Source organism: Trachypithecus francoisi, unplaced genomic scaffold (genome assembly GCF_009764315.1).
Source record: "Trachypithecus francoisi isolate TF-2019V2 unplaced genomic scaffold, Tfra_2.0 Lachesis_group4, whole genome shotgun sequence".
Lineage (NCBI taxonomy): Eukaryota > Metazoa > Chordata > Mammalia > Primates > Cercopithecidae > Trachypithecus > Trachypithecus francoisi.
In genome coordinates, this window is record NW_022681469.1 from 126,199,992 (window position 1) to 126,220,163 (window position 20,172).

Here is a 20,172-nt window from a genome sequence, read left to right on the forward strand (position 1 = left end):
AGTCCGAGACCAGCCTGGCCAACATGGTGCAACCCTGTCTCTAAAAATACAAAAATTAGCCAGGCATGGGGGGTGAGGGGGGCCTGTAATCTGTAATCCCAGCTACTCGGGAGACTGAGGCAGGAGAATTGCTTGAACCTGAGAGACAGAGGTTGCAGAGAGCTGAGATTGTGCCACTGCACTCCAGCCTGAGTGACAAGAGCAAAAAAAACCACTCTGTCTCATAAATAAATAAATAAATAAATAAAAGAAAAATAAAAAGGTGGGCAGGGGCCAGATCACATGGGTTTGGGGCCAGCTTAAAGAGTTTGAATGTTATTTTATTTTTTAAAACTTCTTAGAGACAGGCTGTCATTCTGGTTTTTGTTATGGTTTTTGCTTTCAACGCCCACTCCCTCAAACCATAAACCAGGGGCACCCGGGCAGCTTGAGGTTAGGTGTCAATTCAACAGCAAGTCCTCATGAGTGACATTTTCTGTGGTTCTGTGCAGAGACACCTTGTGCTCATGAGCATTGGTTTTTTGTTTTTGTGGGTTTTTTCTAGTTTTTGAGGTTTTTTTTCTAGTTTTTGAGACAGAGTCTCACTCACTCTGTTGCCCAGGCTGGAGTACAGTGGCGTGATCTCGGCTCACTGCAACATCCGCCTCCTGAGTTCAAGCGATTCCCCTGCCTCAGCCTCCTGAGTAGCTGGGACTACAGGCGCATGTCACTACGCCTGGCTAAATTTTGTATTTTTAGTAGAGACAGGGTTTCACCACGTTGGCCAGGCTGGCCTCAAGTGATCTGTCCACCTGGGCCTCCCAAAGTGCTGGGATTAGAGGCATGAACCACCATGCCCGGCTTTTTGTGGATTTTTTTGAGACGGAGTCTCACTCTGTCATCCAGGCTGGAGTACAGTGGTGCCATCTTGGCTCACTGCAGCCTCCACCTTCCAGGTTTAAGAAACTCTCCTGCCTCAGCGTCCCGAGTAGCTGGGATTACAGGCGTGAGCCACCATGCCTGGCCATGAGCATTTGTTTTAAGAGACAGGTCTTTCTGTAGCCCAGGCTGGAGTGTCATAGTCATAATTCACTGCAGCCTTAAACTCCTGGACTCAAGCAACCCTGCCTCAGCCTCCTGAGTAGCTGCGACGGCAGGAGCACACCACCAAACCTGGCTAAGTTTTACATTTTTTGTAGAGAAGGAGTCTCGCTGTGTTGCCCAAGCTGGTCTCAAACTCCTGGGCTCAAAGCGATCCCCTTGCTTCAGCCTCCTCACTTGGCAACGATGCCATCTTGGGTCCCAGGAACTGCCTCCTCACTTGGCTTCTCTCCCCCTGCCCTGCCCCCAGAGAGGGATTCTGGGGACCCTCTGGTGGACGAGAACCTGAAGAGACAGGGCTTTCAAGGTAAGGTTGAGCTCAGGGAGAGGTCTGTTGTCCCAGCACCATGACCTTGACCTGGTTTGGGTTTGGAGGGCCAGGCTGGAAGTGGGGAGGAGCTGGCCCCCAACCTCAGGGCCTAAGGAACCAGGCAAGCCAGGTTGGCAGCCCAGGCCCGGCTGTACCCTGCCAGCTCTGTGTTAGAGACTCCAGGGGAGAGGGGGTGCCTACAGGTGGATGGTGGGGGGAACTGGGTGGTGGGAGGGTACAGGGCCCAGGAGCCTGTCTGCTCCCCCACCTACACCCACTAAGGTAGCTGACACTCCCGCTCCTTATTCAGCAATCAGCTGTGGTCTTAGTGCTTTGAAATCAGAATAGGAGCCAGGCACGGCACCTCACGCCTGTAATCTCAGCACTTGGAGAGGTCAAGGAGGGAGGATGGCTTGAGGCCAAGAGTTCAAGACCAGCCTGGGCAACATAGAACCCGTCTCTATGTCTATTTTTTAAAATTATTATACTTTAAGTGTAATAATTAGGGTACATGTGCACAACATGCAGGTTCTAGGGTACATGTGCCCAACGTGCAGGTTTGTTACATATGTATACATGCTCCATGTTGGTGTGTTGCATCCATTAACTCATCATTTACATTAGGTATATCTCCTAATGCTACCCCTCCCCCTCTATGTCTATTTTTAAGAAAAGAAATCGGAGGCCGAGTGCAGTGGCTCACGCCTGTAATCCCAGCACTTTGGGAGGCCGAGACAGATGGATCACTTGAGGCCAGGAGTTCAAGACCAGTCTGGCCAACATGGCAAAACCCCGTGTCTACCAAAAAAATACAAGAATTAGTTGGGCGAGGTGGCACGCACCTGTGATCCCAGCTACTCGGGAGGCTGAGGCAGGTGAATTGCTTGAACCTGTGAGGCAGAGGTTGCATTGAGCTGAGATCGTGCCACTGCACTCCAGCCTGGGCGACAGAGCAAGACCCTGTCTCAAAAAAAAAAAAACAAAAAACAGAGAGAGATGGTGGTCTGGGATCCGTCTAGCACATGCTAGCACTTGTCTTTTTTGTTTGTTGAGAAGGAGTTTTATTCTTGTTGTCCATGCTGGAATACAATGGCACGATCTCGGCCTACTGCAACCTCCATCTCCTGGGTTCAAGCGATTCTCCTGCCTCAGCCTCCTGAGTACCTGGGACTACAGGCTCCCACCACCACACCTGGCTAATTTTTGTACTTTTAGTAAAGACAGGGTTTTGTCATGTTGGCCAGGCTGGTCTGGAACTCCTGACCTCAGGTGATCCGCCCGCCTCAGCCTCCCAAAGTGCTAGGATTACAGGTGTGAGGTACTGTGCCTGGCCTTTTTTTGTTGTTTTTTGTGTTTTTTTTTTTTGGCAGAGTCTCACTCTGTCTCCCAGACTGGAGTGCAGTGGCACGATCTCGACTGATTGCAACCTCCGCCTCCTGGGTTCAAGTGATTCTCCTGCCTTAGCCTCCTGAGTAGCTGGGATTACAGGCGCCCAACACCATGCCCGGCTAATTTTTGTATTTTTAGTAGAGATGAGGTTCAGCTATGTTGGTTAGGCTGGTCATGAACTCCTGACCTCAGGTGATCCGCCTACCTTGGCCTCCCAAGGTGGTGGGATTACAGGTGGCAGCCACTGCCCTCAGATGGTGAGTGATTTTTTTTTATTGTATCTTGAAAGTTTGGGGTGTTATATTAGGAGGCTCTCAATCTGATTTAAATATTCTTTAGCCAACATCACACTGGTGGGAAAAGGGAGTTGCGACCTCATTACCACGGGTGGAGGTAGAAATCCAGGCTCCCCTCTCAGCCCCGACCAATACCACAGAGAGGGTGGAGAGGACAGGAACAAACACTTCATTCTCACCAGGCAGGGCTGGCAGTTCAGTCTCCACCCAACCTCTACTGACACTGTGGAGAAAGGGAAGCACCCTACATTTCCAAGAGCAGGAAAGGAGGAATTTCAGGTTCCCCATTCAACATTTTTTAACACACAGAGGAACCTGGGGGGAAAAACTAAGTATAAATTTCTTTTTTTGGCGGGGCGGGGCATGGAGGCTCATGCCTGTAATCCCAGCACATTAGGAAGCCAAGGTGGGAGGACTGCTTGAGCCCAAGAGTTTAAGACCAGCCTGGACCGCCAGGCGTGGTGGCTCACACCTTGTAATCCCAGCACTTCAGGAGGCCGAGGCAGGTGGATCACGAGTTCAGGAGATCAAGACCATCCTGGCTAACATGGTGAAACCCCATCTCTACTAAAAATACAAAAAATTAACTGGGCGTGGTGACACACACCTGTACTCCCAGCTACTTGGGAGGCTGAGGCAGGAAAATCACTTGAACCCAGGAGGCGAAGGTTGCAGTGAGCTGAGATTGCACCACTGCACTATAGCCTGGGTGACAGAGCGAGACTCCATCTCAAAAAACACAACAACAAACAAACAAACAAAAAAACCCAGCCAGGACAACATAGTGAGAGTCTGTCTCTATAAAAAATTTAAAAATTAGCTGGGTGCAGTGGCGCACATGTGTAGTCTCAGCTACTCAGGTGGCTGAGATGGGAGGCTAGCTTGCGCCCAGGAGGTCCAGGCTGCAGCGAGTTATGTTCGCACCACTGCACTCCACAGCCTGGATGACAGAGCCAGACCCTATTCCCTCCCCACAAAAAACAAAAACAGAAACAAAAAAATTTCACAATGGCAGCTACAAAGCCCTAAAGTTCAAGCACAGGACCCTATGTAGCCACACCTTTGTGCTTCTCACTCAATTTTCTGTTTTTCATATCGATCCTGAAAGCTCTTGTTCTCTGTAGATGATTTATATGTTTCTATTGCAAATTGATTTTTTCTCCATAATGTTTGCTAAGTGGTTAGTAATGGTATATAGGAAAGTCATTTTGTACAGTTAGCTTTTATGGCTATTTTAGAATTTCATCTCTCACTAATATAGAGATGAAATTCTATAGTTTCAATATAAATTCTCTTGGGTTTTCTTTTTTTTTTTATTTTTTCAAGACAGGATCTCAGGCTGGCATGCAGTGGTGAGATCACAGCTCACTGCCACCTCAAATTCCTGGGCTTAGGTGATCTTCCCACCTTAGCCTCCGCAATAGCTGGGACTACAGGTACACACCACCACGCCCAGCTAGTATTTTTAGTAGAGAGGGGGGTCTCTGCAAAATGTTGCTGACGTTGCTCTTGAACTACTGGCCTCAAGCAGTCCTCCTGCCTTGCCTCCAAAAGCGATTACAGGCGTGAGCCACCACACCCAGCCTTCTCTTGAGTTTTCTACATAAAATAACCTTATCTACAAATAATAGCTATCATTTTTTCTAAGTTTGGACAACAACCCCATGAAGCAGTAATATTATTAACCTCATTTCACAGCTGACGGATCTCAAACAAGAGATTTGTTTAGGGCCAATGAGCTAATAACTAGCAGAATAAAATTCAAAACCAAATCCAAGTCCTCCAGCTCCAGAGTTCATGTCCTCACCACCAGACAATAATAGCTCTATACTGATTATGTTAACTCCTTTTTTCTCTACTTTTATGTCTGTTTGAAGACTGAGTACCTTGGTAGAACTGCCAGAACAAGGTTGATTGTGGTGACAGCAAATATTCTTGTCTTCTTATTTTTAACCGGCAAATGTCTCTCATGTTTCATTTTTAGGTATAGCTTAACCAGAAAACCTCTGTAGCATGAGAATATTAATAATAATGTATATTTTCCTAACAAAGAACCAAATCAATTTTTGGAAGAGGGATGGATTATGAAACTTTATTGATAAAGACTTCTGTTCCACAGGTGTATTCCATTCACATTTACCCTACATAAAATACCAACACCTTCTTGTTGCAAAAACAGAAACTCTGGCCGTTGTATTGATGCTGACTTAAGAAAAATAGAAACCTCTATATAAGGCAAGAGTCCATACCAGAAGAATTTAACCAATATGAGATACTTCCAAAAAAAAATCAATTCAATGACCTACTTTATGGTATGTAAGAGACCCAAAAAAGTCAGCTTTTGAGGGAAGTTGATATGCAGTTTATTGAACAAACAGAGTGTACAGTAACTAAAAGAACTGTGTATTTCCAGGGGGAATTAAGACCACATATCTGGATTCGCACCTAAAAGCACATAGAAAATTAAACCAAAGAAAGGGAAGTTTTTTACTGAAATCACTTGGGCCCAGGTTATTCTATATGAAGATTCTCACTGGCATTTGATAGTAACTCATCACCTTCTGTGCGAGCCTGGGAACCAGCTGAGTGAACTGCTTCCTGTCTTCAGTGCGTGATGACACAGATGTGTCAAGCTTGATAGACCTTACATGTAAATTTTTTTTTTGAGACGGATGAGACGGAGTCTCGCTCTGTCGCCCAGGCTGGAGTGCAGTGGTGCTATCTCAGCTCACTGCAAGCTCCGCCTCCTGGGTTTACATCATTCTCCTGCCTCAGCCTCCCGAGTAGCTGGGACTACAGGCGCCCGCCACCTCACCCGGCTAGTTTTTTGTCTTTTTAGTAGAGATGGGATTTCACTGTGTTAGCCAGGATGGTCTTGGCCTCCCAAAGTGCTGGGATTACAGGCTTGAGCCACCGTGCCCAGCCCTTACATGTAAATTTAAGAATAAGAAGTTTTATACCCACCCTGGTGTTATTCCAAAATTACTGCTCTGCAATTTTGGGCTCCATCCTTAGGAAGATACTGGAAAAGCAACGGAACCTTTCTCAGCTGCCTGTGTGAAGTGACACTGTTCCAGAACGGTGCCCTGGGACCTCATGCACTATTTCACAAGTATAGCTGCATAATCTAAGGAAGTCACTGAATGGAAGAAGAATCATCAATGGTATATTTAGGTTATGGAAGGTTCCTCTGAGATAAGAAAAGGTTCTACAATGCAGGTAGCTGTTGAGCCTCCTAAATATTTTACTCATTTAGTTAACATCACACTGTGCATTGAGTGCAAGATTCTTTGGTTACACCATATTAACCACCAGGAGGATAACTCCTGGTTTGTAAAAGAGATCAGTGGTTCTTAATGGAGGGTGATATGGCCCCAGGAGACATCTGACTATGTCTGGAGAGAACTGTTCACAGCTCTGGGGGGTGCTACTGGCGTCTAGTGGGTATGGATGGCAGGAATGTTGCTGAACATTCTACCAGGCACAGGGTGGCCCCACGGCAAACACCTCTCAGGCCACTAATGTGAACAGTCCCGAGGCTGAAATGTGCTGAAAGAGGTTCAGAAAATGTGTCTGGACTGTTGGAGAGTCAAATGTACATTATGGAGGCTGCAAGGCGCCCCCTGCATCTCACACCTGAGGGACCCCATCAATTCTCACCATGGGAGGCCAGTTCATTCCTGCCTTCCATCCAGGCCCAGTGCCTGCTCCTTCTCACTGAAGAACCCAACAGAGATTTGCTGAATGAATGAGGGAAAAATAAGCTAGAAGCATGGTTTAAAGTCTTCCATTGACTACATTAAACAGCAATTTTATGTGGCCTAAAATTTATTCTGAACCTTAGTGGTGTCATAGTCTCTGACTATATAGAACCTGAAAGTTAGGGCTAACACGTTCTTAAAGATGGAGTGCACATCTTAAGGGGAATTTGTCTAAACACTTCTCGAGTCATTTCAGTAGGACAAACCAAATAAAATGGTGCTAAAGGCAAACATTCAATATACTTCATTTTAAACTAAAAAATTAACATATAAAATGCCATGCATAGCAGACACCATTCTTTTTTTTTACATATTTACAATTTTACATATTTACTTATCAATATAATTTCTATCTTTACAATTATAAAATTATTTCGAACTGTGGACATACACTTTGGAGCATTCATTTGTTTTATCTTTTAAAAGGCAATTATTTACCAAACCACAGTGAATGCCAGAGGAAACACATAGGAAAATCATGGAGGGAAAAAAGATTTGAGACAAAATTTGCACACAAGCCTTAAATGAATCTGTATCAGTAACTCAAATAAATAGTATTTTATTATTAACTAAGCTTCCCCTGCTAGGAAAAACAGAACAAAACAATCCCCATATACTGTACCTTTAAAAATGCTCTGACATTTATAAGCAATTTAGTTACATTCTAGATCCCAATCAGTTGAGCCCAGTAAGGGCTACCTACAATTTAGGCTCAAATAAATACTCTCCATGTAAACTGTGATCATCCTGCATAAACTTGAGGTTGCAGTGGTGGAGGAAGTTTATCATTTTCAATGTTTTCAGAGTCAATAGCTGCTAACGGTTGATTTGGAGGCTTAATTTCCAGCGGGTATTTCTCAACAATGTCTTGAACTTCTCTTGTAATTCCATCTGTCCAATCTATGAGGTCTTTTTCCAGTTTCTTGGCTTCATTCATGATCCTTTCTTGTCGTTCATTCAACTGAGACAGGAGATCCAAGTTCTTATACATTTGCTTGACGCCTAAGCAAGCATCAGGAGACCAACTCTCAGCTTCTTGCTTCCTGGGAGAGGTCTGGCCAGACATGTAGCGATCAAAATCCTCCTGACTTAGATTCAAAGACTGGGCATCTAACTTCTCAATGAAAGCCACGGCACAGCACTACAGGAAGAGGACATTAATATAGTCATATTAGGAAAGCTATGCATACTCAAATCCATTTGTAAAAGTCTTGATCACAGAGAATTTAAAATAGAAGCAAAAGTAAACAAAACAAACTCATGAACTTCCGTGTAATTCAGCCTCAAAAATTACCTACTCCTATCCCCGGTCATGCTTCCTGTACACTCCCAGGAGCTCTGGGGCCAATGTCTGGGTGCAGCCTCCCCATGTGCACCATGAAGCCATTCTGTCTGAGTCTTCCCAGACCTGCTATCCCCACCCAGGATACAGTCCCCGAGTGGGTGTGGTTCCTCAAGACACTGGTGTGGCACACGGACCTCTGATCCTCAAATAAATATTTTAACACCAAGTGGTTAAAAGAACAGCTCCAGGCCGAGCCCGGTGGCTCAAGCCTGTAATCCCAACACTCTGGGAGGCTGGGACGGGTGGATCATGAGGTCAGGAGTTTGAGACCAGCCTGGCCAATATGGTGAAACCCCATCTTTACTAAAAATACAAAAATTAGCTGGGTGCAGTTATGGTGCCTGTCATCCCAGCTACCTGGGAGGCTAAGGCAGGAGAATCGCTTGAACCTGGGAGGCGGAGGTTGCAGTGAGCTGAAATCATGCCACTGCACTCCAGACTGGATGACAGAGCAAGACTCCGTCTCAGGAGAAAAAAAAAAAAAAAACCAGCTCTGAAGCGACAGAACCTGAGTTGACTGTCACCTCTTTCACTTAACAACAACAGTGAGTGACCCTGGGAAAGTTACTTAAGCTCTCTGAGGTTTCTGTACCTGTAAATGAGGGAAAAGACCATCCAGATTTATTGTGAGAATTAACAACATAACACATGTCACGGGCTTCCAAGAGGCCTGCAGTGAGCAATGAATACACGGTAGCAATTACCAGTACAGAAATGCCACTGCAAATGCCCAATTCAACAGACATCTGAGCCGGGTGTGTTGGCTCATGCTTATAATCCCAGCACTTTGGGAGGCCTGAGACCTGGAGTTCGAGACCAGCCTGGGAAACAGTTGGGGTGGAAACCTCATTTCTAGAAAAAAGGAATAAAGAAAAAGAAAAACGTGATTCATCCGAGGAGAACGGAAGCGCACGCCCATCTGGCTCATGGTGTGTGTGGAGCTGCTGTGGCCCCTGTGACTGGAGAGAGGAGGTGATTCTAACTCCTCACTTCGGTGAATGGAGACATGGCATGGCCACTAACAGAAATAAAAAATACTGGAAAAGAAACATCTGAAGGGGACGTAGCTCTGAACAAATTATATTTGAGGTGCCATACAAGTGTGAGGTCAAGACAGGTGACACAGAGCTGTGGGTCATCACTGCACAGGTGAGTGACAGCTCCTTGACAGAGGAGATGGTGCAGGAAGAGATGCAGAGACGATGGAGTCCCAGGGAATGACACAATTCAAGGTGGAAGTATAAGACACAGACTTTACAAAGAGACAAGGAAGTAGTGGGATTGTGGAAGCCAAGGAACAACACAAGTGGCAGAACAAAGGACTCATGGAGAGTGCTATGAGAAGCGAAGGAAGATGAAGGCTGAGAGTGCCCGCGGGGTTTGTCAGCTGGAAACTTTTTACTTTTGCCAGAGCAGTTTCATTGGAGCAGTGGGTGCAGGAGACAGACTCTGAGTCAGGTCAGAAGAGGATGAAGAGGGAAGGCACAAATGTACTTAAGGCTGCAGGCCAAGGGCCCTAGAAGCTGCTGAGTATGTGTGAGCCAGCCACCTCTACTGTCAGTGACTGTGTCTACGCTTGAATGTGTCCTGGTCCTTCTTCACTTCTCTCACTACCTGCCATGTCCACACTTCTCAGGGACTTCCAGGTTGTCTGACCCGCTCTGGATAAAGAGATGAATCCAAAAGGCTCTTCCCTCACAGGCAAGTGTATGTTTCATTTATATTAAGAAATATGAGGCCAGGTGCAGTGGCTCATGCCTGTAATCCCAGCACTTTGGGAGACTGAGGTGGGTGGACTGCTTGAGGCCAGGAGTTCGAGACCAGCCTGGCTAATAAGGTGAAACCCCATCTTTACTAAAAATACAAACATTAGCCGGGCAGGGTGACACACATCTGTAATCCCAGCTACTTGGGAGGTTGGGGCATGAGAATCGTTTGAACCCAGGAGATGGAGGTTGCAGTGAGCTGAGATCACACCACTGCATTCCAGCCTGGGTGACACAGTGAGATTCCATCTCAAAAAATAAAAATTAGAAAAAAAAGATATATGAGTACTTCTAATCTCATTCTATATGGGCCACTTAAACTTTTTTAATACTACGGATTAAACCACCATGTGCCTGGGAGGATGGAAAACTGTGTGAATAAAGGTGAAAGCATCTGATCAAGAGCATTCCCAAGTCCCTCCACCTGCAAATCACACTCCTGAGATGCTGGTGACTACAGTAACACGTAGCTGAACACAATGGTGGAGGGTGATGAGTGATGGGGCAGGTCCAGGTTTGAAGGAACCTGAGGCTTATACAATTTTTGGAATCTACTTACAGGAAAAGGAAAAAAAGTGACAAATACAAAAGTAGGTATAAATGTGAATATATACTTAGAATCTAGAAATAAATCATGACATATTTTTAGAGTCTCAGGGATTCAAGTACCTGTTTTGAGACATTTTTTGGCAATTTATCAGAAATGCCCCCTACGCATCCTGGCTTCCCCTCCCCACCTCTTAGTTCCCAGGCTCTCAACACAAAAAACCAAGTCCATAAGCTGCCCCAAGGCTCCAAATTCATTAGCTTCACAGTATTCAGTTGAAAGCAAATAAGCAGAGTTTAGTAGGAAGAAAAAGAAAGAACTCAGGTCAGGAGCAGTGGCTCATGCCTGCAATTCCAGCTCTTATGGAGGTTGAGGTGGGAGCACTGCTTGAGCCCAGGAGTATGAGGCCAGCCTGGGCAACACCGTGAGACCCCATCTCTAAAAAATAAAAAATTATCCCAGTGTGATGGTGCATGCCTGTAGTACCAGCTACAGCAGGCTGAGGTGAGAGGATTGCTTGAGCCTAGGAGGTCAAGGCTGCAGTGAGCTACGATTGTACCACAGCACTCCAGCCTGGGTGACAGAGTGAGACTCTGTAGAAAAAAAAATACATAAATAAAAGAAAAAAAAGGGTGGGATGTATTCAACCTTATTAACTGATACATAATTAGATACTGTCTTGCCTATAATCAATAACCACTGTAACAACATAATACTTGAATATCATTTCACATCCTCTGAACTGACCTTTAAAAAAAATCTCAGTATTCAATTCTTAGAACTTGAGAAATAAAACAAAAAAATCAATCTTAGATCCTCTATAAAAATGAATCAAAGTGCAAGATTTGCCTTATTCATGGTTGAACAAGCCCAGCCAAGTGAAGGACTCTTCTACCCAGGACCGTGGGGAGTGATGCCCAACGCATGTCATCTGTTTCCGTAGGACAAACACAAGCTCTGATCAAGTGCTGGGAGGCAGAGTGTCTGTATGGCCTGGTCCTTGTGCTCCCTGATGCAAAGTGAGCTTCCTCAGCCATGCTGCCTTCTCAAACAGGAGCATTCACCTGTCACAGGCCTGAGTCACCTGTCACATCCCCAAAACCACCACCTTCCTAGTCCTTCTCTACAACACCAAGAACTCACTTACTCACCAGATTGGTGAAATAGTAGCCATCCTCTCCAGTCATCAGTCGGCTTGGATTGCAGAAGCGTGTGATGTACTGGATATTAGACTGAAGGCGTGGGGGGTTGCCCTTCAAAACGATGTAGATGAGGGTAGGGAGGAAGTCATCCGCTGACGCCGGCTCGTTCTTGGTGATCTTGATGGCATTGAAGATGTGCTTGCTGCACTTGGTGATGCAGGCCAACTTGTCTCGAGGCACACGCTTGGAATCCATTTCAATGATATCTACAAAGCAGAAAAGACAGTATTTCCCATGAGAAAAGAATCACAAAAAAGAAGCAATAGGAAAATCATGTTTTATCTCTAAAGTAATGAAGGAATCCTCACTAACCCCCTTTCCAGCAGTTAACTTAGTGTATACATGACTTACTAAATATGATCTCATACTCACAGAAAACAGAACCAAGAGCCAGGCACTACACAGTGTGCCCTACAAGCACATTTCTCTAATCCTCAGATTATGCAATGGATACTCTTATTAATATTATCGATTTTGGGGATGAGGGGGTTGAGGTTCAGAGAGGTTAAATGATTTGCCTAAGATCATACAGACAGTAGGGAGCAGGGTGGGAATTTTAAACCATGTCTACCTGACTGTAAAGCCCACACTCCTTTTTTTTTTGAGACCGAGTTTCACTCTTTGTTGCCCAGGCTAGAGTGCAGTGGCATGATCTCTGCTCACTGCAACCTCTGCCTCCTGGGTACAAGCGATTCTGCCTGTACCCAGGCACGTGCCTGTGGTCCCAGCTACTCGGGAGGCTGAGGAGGGAGGATCGCTTGAGCCTGTGAGGTCAAGGCTGCAGTGAGCCACGATCATGCCACTGCACTCCAGCCTGGGCGACACAGAGATCCTGTCTCAAAAATAAATAAATTAATAAATAAATAAAGTCTCCAGATGTTATCCAATGTCTCCGGGGGACCACTGGTGCCTGGCTAAGAACCACTGCCCCCATAGCCACACAGAAGTCATGCAGGCGAAGCCAAATGGGAAAGGGTGTCTGTCAGCAGATGAATGGATAAAGAAAATGTGGCACACACACACAGTGGAGTACTATTCAGCCATATCAAAGAATGGGATCCAGTCATTTGCAACAACATGGATGAAACTCTGGGAGGATATTATGAAGTGAAATAAACCAGGCACAGAAAGACAACCATTGCATGTTCTCACTCATTGGCGGGAGCTAAAAACTTAAAACAATTGAAGGATGTTTTACCAGAAGGATGGTTACCAGAGGCTAGGAAGGGTAGTGCGGGGCATGGGGGATAGTGGGGATGGCCAAGGGGTAACCAGATAACCAGAAAAGTCAGAAAGAATGAATAAGATCTAGTATTTGCTAGCACGACAGGGGAACTATAATCAAAAGTAATTTAATTGTACATTAAAAATTAATTAAGAGAATATAACTGGATTGTCTGTAACACAAAAACTAAATGCTTCAGAGGATGGACCCCATTTCCCCTAAGGCAATTACCACTCATTACCTGCCTGGATCAAAATAGCTCATGGAACTCATAAATCTATACATCTATTATGTACACACAAAAATTAAAAATTAAAAGAGCAAAAGAGAGAGAGAAAGGGAAACTTCCACCATCAGCCACAGGCCCTGACACTCTCCTTGTCCTAAACTCTTGGAGCTAAGAGGAGCTGATGATGGACTCTCTGGTCCCCTTCCTGGGGTGACACATCCTTCCTTTCAGAAGTCCTGAAGAGCGTTCGACCTCAGGGCAGAGGCCTTGAAGACTCTCAAAATTTTATGCAGTTCTCTTCAACAGCCCTCGTGTTTATTACTTGTCAGCCCAGAACATGAGCCTCCTGCCCTAGAAGAATGTGACCCACACTGCGTAACTTGATGGGCAGCCTCTCCTATCGAGTCCCACTATTCAGGGAACACAGATACACTTCCCTGATCCCTCAGGCCACCCACCTCTACTTTCACCACTCATGCGTCACACAAACACTCGCTACCAGCTGATGTCCCAGTGAACCATGCCCTACATGGGGGAAAGAGGCCAGGAAGCCTGGAGACTTCCCTGTTAGCAACAGGCCGTAAAGGCTACGTTGGCTTGGACAAAACTCCCATGGAACACTCTAAATGTAAACCAGCTGATCTTGAACTTTCTAGTAAGAGTCAGAAAAAACACAAGTCCCAGGTCCATATTCAGGCTTTTAGAAGGCCTCCATCTGGCCGGGCGCGGTGGCTCAAGCCTGTAATCCCAGCACTTTGGGAGGCTGAGACGGGCGGATCACGAGGTCAGGAGATTGAGACCATCCTGGCTAACATGGTGAAACCCCGTCTCTACTAAAAAAAAAAAAATACAAAAAACTAGCCGGGCGAGGTGGCGGGCGCCTGTAGTCCCAGCTACTCAGGAGGCTGAGGCAGGAGAATGGCGTAAACCCGGGAGGCGGAGCTTGCAGTGAGCTGAGATCCAGCCACTGCACTCCAGCCTGGGCGACAGAGCGAGACTCCGTCTCAAAAAAAAAAAAAAAAATTGGCCGGGCGCGGTGGCTCAAGCCTGTAATCCCAGCACTTTGGGAGGCCGAGATGGGCGGATCACGAGGTCAGGAGATCGAGACCATCCTGGCTAACACAGTGAAACCCCATCTCTACTAAAAAGTACAAAAAAACTAGCCGGGCGTGGTGGCGGCGCCTGTAGTCCAAGCTACTCGGGAGGCTGAGGCAGGAGAATGGCGTGAACCCGGGGGCGCAGAGCTTGCAGTGAGCTGAGATCCGGCCACTGCACTCCAGACTAGGCGACAGAGCGAGACTCCGTCTCAAAAAAAAAAAAAAAATTAAGGAAGGCCTCCACCTTCAACCTCTTATGAGGTTCCCAGAGCAAAAGGTGCAGGACGCAGAGTAGTCATGACCTATGCCATAGCTTAGCAGAAAAGCTTGCAAGAAAAAAACACAATAGTATTGACCTGGGCCACTTGGATTCTACCTCCAGAACTTGCACAGGAAATTACAGAAACCAGTAATTTACTTAATAACAGGAGTTGACATGTAAAGATACACAAAGAGAAGCAGAACCCGAGAAAGTGGAAGAATCACATCAGCAGAGAATGCCTGGAGCAGACCTTCTTGCCGTTGTAAAGGCAGTAAGATAGCCCACTCCCTGGAGGAACCTTGGGGGTAGGGTCCTGAGAGACTTCGCCTCCTTTATAATCCTGATAATACCCTCAGCAAACCTCCATCTCTTCCTGTAGCTTGAGTGAGTCTCTGGTTCCTATAACAAAAGGAGCCTACTCGATGGCCAGCCTGCAACACTACTAATCAACTGACCCACTTCCTTTCCAGTAGAATTTCATTAACAATGTCTACATGAACAAGACTTTCTAAGTCCTCTTTCTAATAAAGGAGACACTGGCCAAAGTTGAACATCCCTTCATTAAGATTTTTCTTTTTAAATTGAAACGTTTGTGTTGCAGTCTTGCTGGGTCATTCCCATGAATGACAAACAAACCTTATAAGGAGGCTGGACCTGTCTAGAACGGCAGCGCCACATCAACCTGGGGCACTTCATTTATTTAACGATCAAACCAGAAAAATAACTCACAGCGCTTCTCTAATTAACAACCAGTCAGAGGCATCATTTTAATATGTTATTCCAGCGTGGGGATTACCTTGCCTTACCAGTTCCCTTCCTCTCTCCAAAATTATTTTGAATATATAAATGCAACTGAATCTTAAGAAATTTGTTCTATCATGGGAACAGTCAGCTGAATAAAAACTACATAAAAAAAGAAGCACAAAAAAGAGAAAAAAATATTTATTCTGTATTTTGACCTTAGTTGAGTTCAATGTCCAAGAAACAAGACCATAATCCCTGAAAATAAAGGGGGAAAAGAGTTAACCTGCTTTTCTGAATGCCATCAAATTCATAAAACTAACAATCTCACAAATCACTTTTACTACATTCCAATGTACCTTCGACAATCTGCATTTTACAAATGTATAGACTAATATTACAGCAAAATGTTAACCTTAAGGAGAAAACATCCCATTAAAAAGGCTCTTGGTTTCACTGACCTGTGATCGCCTTCACCACCATATCAGACACTTCTGGGATGTCTTCATTAACAGGGACACACAGCATCTGAGGCGTAACCCAGCGCAGGGCTCTAAAGAGAGAGACAGTAAACAAGAGCTCCAAGGATGAACCGTGGCCGTTCGAATTGTCACCTCCTTCAGTTTAGGGAAAAATTGATCACTCAGACAATCCCAGGCCCACACACATCACCCCTCCAAGTACTAGGAGGTCAAATGACATGACAAAGCAGCTGGGATCCTAAAATGAGACTTCTACACTTATCACAAGAATGGAAGGCCATCTTGCTGACTAAAATGACATTACACAGTACTACCAACACTGAAATGCACTCGGTATTTGAAAGTCACCATTTGAGAACTGGCTGCTGCCTGTCCTGTCTATGGCGTTAATGTCCTTTTACACTCAGTCCTCAACTTTTTTTTTTTTTTTTTTGAGATGGAGTAACTCTGTTGCCCAGGCTAAAAGAGCCGATCTTGGCTCACTGCAGCCTCTGCATCCTGGGTTCAAGCAATTCTCCTGCCTCAGCCTCCCAAGCAGCTGGTACTACAGACGCCCACCACCATGCCCAGCTAATTTTTGTACTTTTACTAGAGATGGGGTTTCACCCTGTTGGCCAGGCTGGTCTCAAACTCCTGACCTCAGGTGATTTGCCTGCCTTGGCCTTCCAAAGTACTGGGATTACAGGTGTGAGCCACCGCACCTGGCCTCAGCCCTCAATTTCTGAGGCACACTGGAGCTCGTGTAGGAGGCCACGGGCAGGATCACCATGCCTGAATCACTGTGTGTTTCCTGGTACCACCCTAACTGCACTCCAATTACCCTGCTGCGGGCCTCCCCTCTTGCTTGGTTACTGCTTCCATTCTGTATCTTGGTCCAGGGCCCCTCTGGTTACTTCTGGCTCCTGATCTTGCGTTCCGTATCTTCAACCTGCCCAGTATCAACTCCTCACTTCAGTTGTGAAACTTCCAATACAGATCTAGCAAGTATCAGGCCCCTATCTGGAACCTGGGACTCCAAGGCCCCTCTCCCCTTAAAACACCACATCAGCTCAGCCTTGGCCCTGTTCCCACACTTAGGTGGTCTTTTCCTCAGTGTCCACCGCAACTGGAGTGTAGAGTGCTGGGGTTCGCCCCAGTGAGCCTGGAAGACTGGGTGCTGTGGGAAATGTCATCAATCCAATGCTAGTGAAAAGATGTGACTGGGGATTGGTGAAAAATGCGCACCCCTGGGAGGAAAGAGGAAAGATGACATCCACTGACTTGTTATTTTTTTGAGAAGGAGTCCTGCTCTGTTGCCCAGGCTGGAGTGTGGTGGCACGATCTCGGCTCACTGCAACCTCCGCCACCTGGATTCAAGTTATTCCCGTGCCTTAGCCTCCCAAGTAGCTGGGATCACAGACGTGCGCCCACTATGCCTGCTAATTTTTGTATTTTTAGTAGAGATGGGGTTTTACCATGCTGCCCAGGCTGGTCTTGAACTCCTGGCCTCAAGTGATCCACCCACCTCAGCCTCCCGAAGTGCTAGAACTACAGGTATGAGCCACCGGGCCCAGCCAACATCCCCTGCCTTGATACGGATATTCACAGCTTCCTGCTTGAGGAAATGGTAATGGACCAAGAACACAGTCCCCCAATTCCTTGGAGATTTCAGGGATTGAAAACAATCTCAAACACCAAACACAACTCTTACCAAAAGCTGCTTTGACGGAGACGGATAGGTAAGGTCACATTCCTTGTCTTTCTGACACAACAGAGCAGTTTCCACTCTAAGGAAGCAGGAACATGAACTGTTGCTTTCCCTTAAGGTTTGAAAGGCAGGTGCCTTATTTTCCCCCAGTGTGTTCTTCCATTAGTAAGTAGTAAGTATAAAGCAAAACAAAATAAGCAACTACCTGATCCTCTTTTGAATGGCAAGATCTTTCTTCTCATCATCAGTAGTTTCTGGACAGAACACGTGTTTATAGAGACGAGTCATGATGTACTTTTCAATCTGATCCATTATCTTCTCGACTCTTTCTGGAGGCACTGAAATAACCAGACAGAGAAAAGATCAAGATATAGATATATATATGTGTGTGTGTGTATGTATATATATGTGTGTGTGTATATATATGTGTGTGTATATATATGTGTGTGTGTGTGTATATATATATATATATTTTTGGAAACAGAGTCTGGCTCTGTCACCCAGGTTGAAGTGCAGCGGCATGACCTTGGCTCACTGCAACCTCCACCTCCTAGACTCGAGCCATTCTCCTACCTCAGCCTCCCAAGTAGCTGGGACCACGGGCACACACCACCATGCCTGAATAATTTTTGTAGGTTTTTTTTTTTTGTAGAGATGGGGTTTTACCATGTTGCCCAGGCTGGTCTCAAAATCCTGGGCTCAAGCAATCTACCTGCCTCAGCCTCCCAAAGTACTAGGTTTATAGGCATGAGCCAGCATTCCTGGCCAAGAGTATATTTTCATAGTACGTTCTACACAGCAAAAAACTAATTTACTAGAAATACATTAAATACACTCAGAACAAAAGTATAAGAATGTTATATTTAAAAATATGCTTACAGGCCAGGCGCGGTGGCTAATGCCTATAATCCCAGCACTTTGGGAGGCTGAGGCAGGCGAATCACGAGGTCAGGAGATCGAGACCATCCTGGCTAACACAGTGAAACCCCATCTCTTCTAAAAATACAAAAAAATTAGCTGGGGGTGGTGGCAGGCGCCTGTAGTCCCAGCTACTCAGAAGGCTGAGGCAGGAGAATGGTGTGAACCCAGGAGGCGGAGCTTGCAGTGAGCCGAGATCACGCCACTGCACTCCAGCCTGGGCGACAGAGTGAGACTCCACCTCAAAATAAATAAATAAATAAATAAATAAACAAATAAAAATACGCTTACAAAAAAACTTACCGGCTGGGCGCAGTGGCTCACTCCTGTAATCCCAGCACTTTGGGAGGCTGAGGCAGGTGGATCACCTGAGGTCAGGAGTTCAAGACCAGCCTGGCCAACATGGTGAAATCTCCTCTCTACTAAATATACAAAAATTAGCTGGGTGTGGTGGCACGCACCTGTAGTCCCAGCCACTCGGGGGCTGAGACAGGAGAATCACTTGAACCTGGGAGGCAGAGTTGCAGTGAGCCGAGGTCACACCACTATACTCCAGCTTGGGCGACAGAGTAATATTCTGTCTCAACAAAAACAAACAAACAAAAAAACTTCTTTCAAATGTTGGGCTGCATCCTCAGTTCTAACTGAAGTTGTCTGGCAGGACCTAACAGTGTACACCCTGCCAAATGGGGAGACCTCAGGAAGGTCCTACATTGCAAAGGCATTTGCAACTCCCAAGACTGATGAATGCTGATGAAACTTATCCTTTCATTTTTCTGAGGTTTACCATAACACCTTAGAGCTCTCGGAGGTATACAAATGGAGCAGATTTCTCAGACACACACATGTCCTGAGTATACCCTAAAGTCTAACATTACTGGAGGTTGAATCCATAAAGAATCCCTAAAAACCTGAAGCACCCCCCGCCTTTTTTTTAACTATTAATACAATGACTCACCAAAATGGTGATTCCAAGATGGGAAATTCATTTAGCAAAGCCTTCCAAGAAGTTTTTTTCTTTCTCTCTCTCTCTCTCTCTTTCTGTTTTGGAGAGAGTCTCGATTTGTCACCCAGGCTGGAGTGCAGTGGTGCAATCTCAGCTCACTGCAACCTCCACCTTCCAGGTTCAAACAATTCTTGTTCCTCGGTCTCCCATGTAGCTGGGATTACAGACATGCACCACGACACCCAGCTACTTTTTGTATTTTTAATAGAAGCGGGGTTTCACCATGTTGGCTAGGCTGGTCTCGAACTCCTGGCCTAAAGTGATCCGTCCACTTTAGCCTCCCAAAGTGCTGGGATTACAGGCATGAGTCACTGCACCAGGCCCTAAGAGGTTTTCGTCTGCTCCACCCCTGCCCCTAATGGAGTTATTAAACATTACTCAATAAATTATCCAATTGCTCCTGGAAAGATACACATGGCACAGTTAAGGCACTGCTAAGTATAAGATCAGTTCCCAGAATGTCAGTGAGGTTATAGGATGAAGTCTACAAAACAGCCAGACCATCAGGGAAAGAAAGAAATTGCTAAGAGACTGAGCAGTCGTCCCTCTGCAATACCCGCAATCTCTCAATGGCTAACAGTGTTACCTTTCCCGCGAGTCTGCATCCTTTCGGCCACATTGTGGTAGAAATCCTGAGCACACTCTGACTGTTCTTCAATGCTCAGATCCTGAAACAGAGAGACAAAGAGGCCACTTGTAGCTGAACAAAGTGCAGAAGCACAGCTCTACATTCTAAGAACTTTCCAAAAGCCACTCCTTGTACTGGTAGTAAGCCTAAAAGTACTCACAGGTTATATTAATCCTGCAGGAGAGTAAATCCTATCTATTA

At 45.8% G+C, this 20,172-nt stretch overlaps 1 protein-coding gene across 12 annotated transcripts in view; it reads right to left on the reverse strand.

Moving 5' to 3' along the window:
* Window positions 1-20,172, reverse strand: part of RABGEF1 (RAB guanine nucleotide exchange factor 1) — a 1,203,668-nt gene that overhangs the window by 13,707 nt on the left and 1,169,789 nt on the right. For 7 of the 12 annotated variants that reach the window (XM_033193392.1, XM_033193393.1, XM_033193391.1 and 4 more), the window contains 5 exons: window positions 19,930-20,011; window positions 17,625-17,757; window positions 15,712-15,803; window positions 11,646-11,902; window positions 6,663-7,977 (listed from right to left, as the gene is read on the reverse strand). In XM_033193392.1, the coding sequence (XP_033049283.1) occupies window positions 7,579-7,977; window positions 11,646-11,902; window positions 15,712-15,803; window positions 17,625-17,757; window positions 19,930-20,011 (963 nt within the window). In that variant the 3' untranslated portion in view covers window positions 6,663-7,578. Of the gene's footprint in view, window positions 1-6,662; window positions 7,978-10,371; window positions 10,499-11,645; window positions 11,903-15,711; window positions 15,804-17,624; window positions 17,758-19,929; window positions 20,012-20,172 lie in introns of those variants that run through there. The other 5 variants (XM_033193386.1, XM_033193387.1, XM_033193385.1 and 2 more) reach the window with 3 other exon arrangements.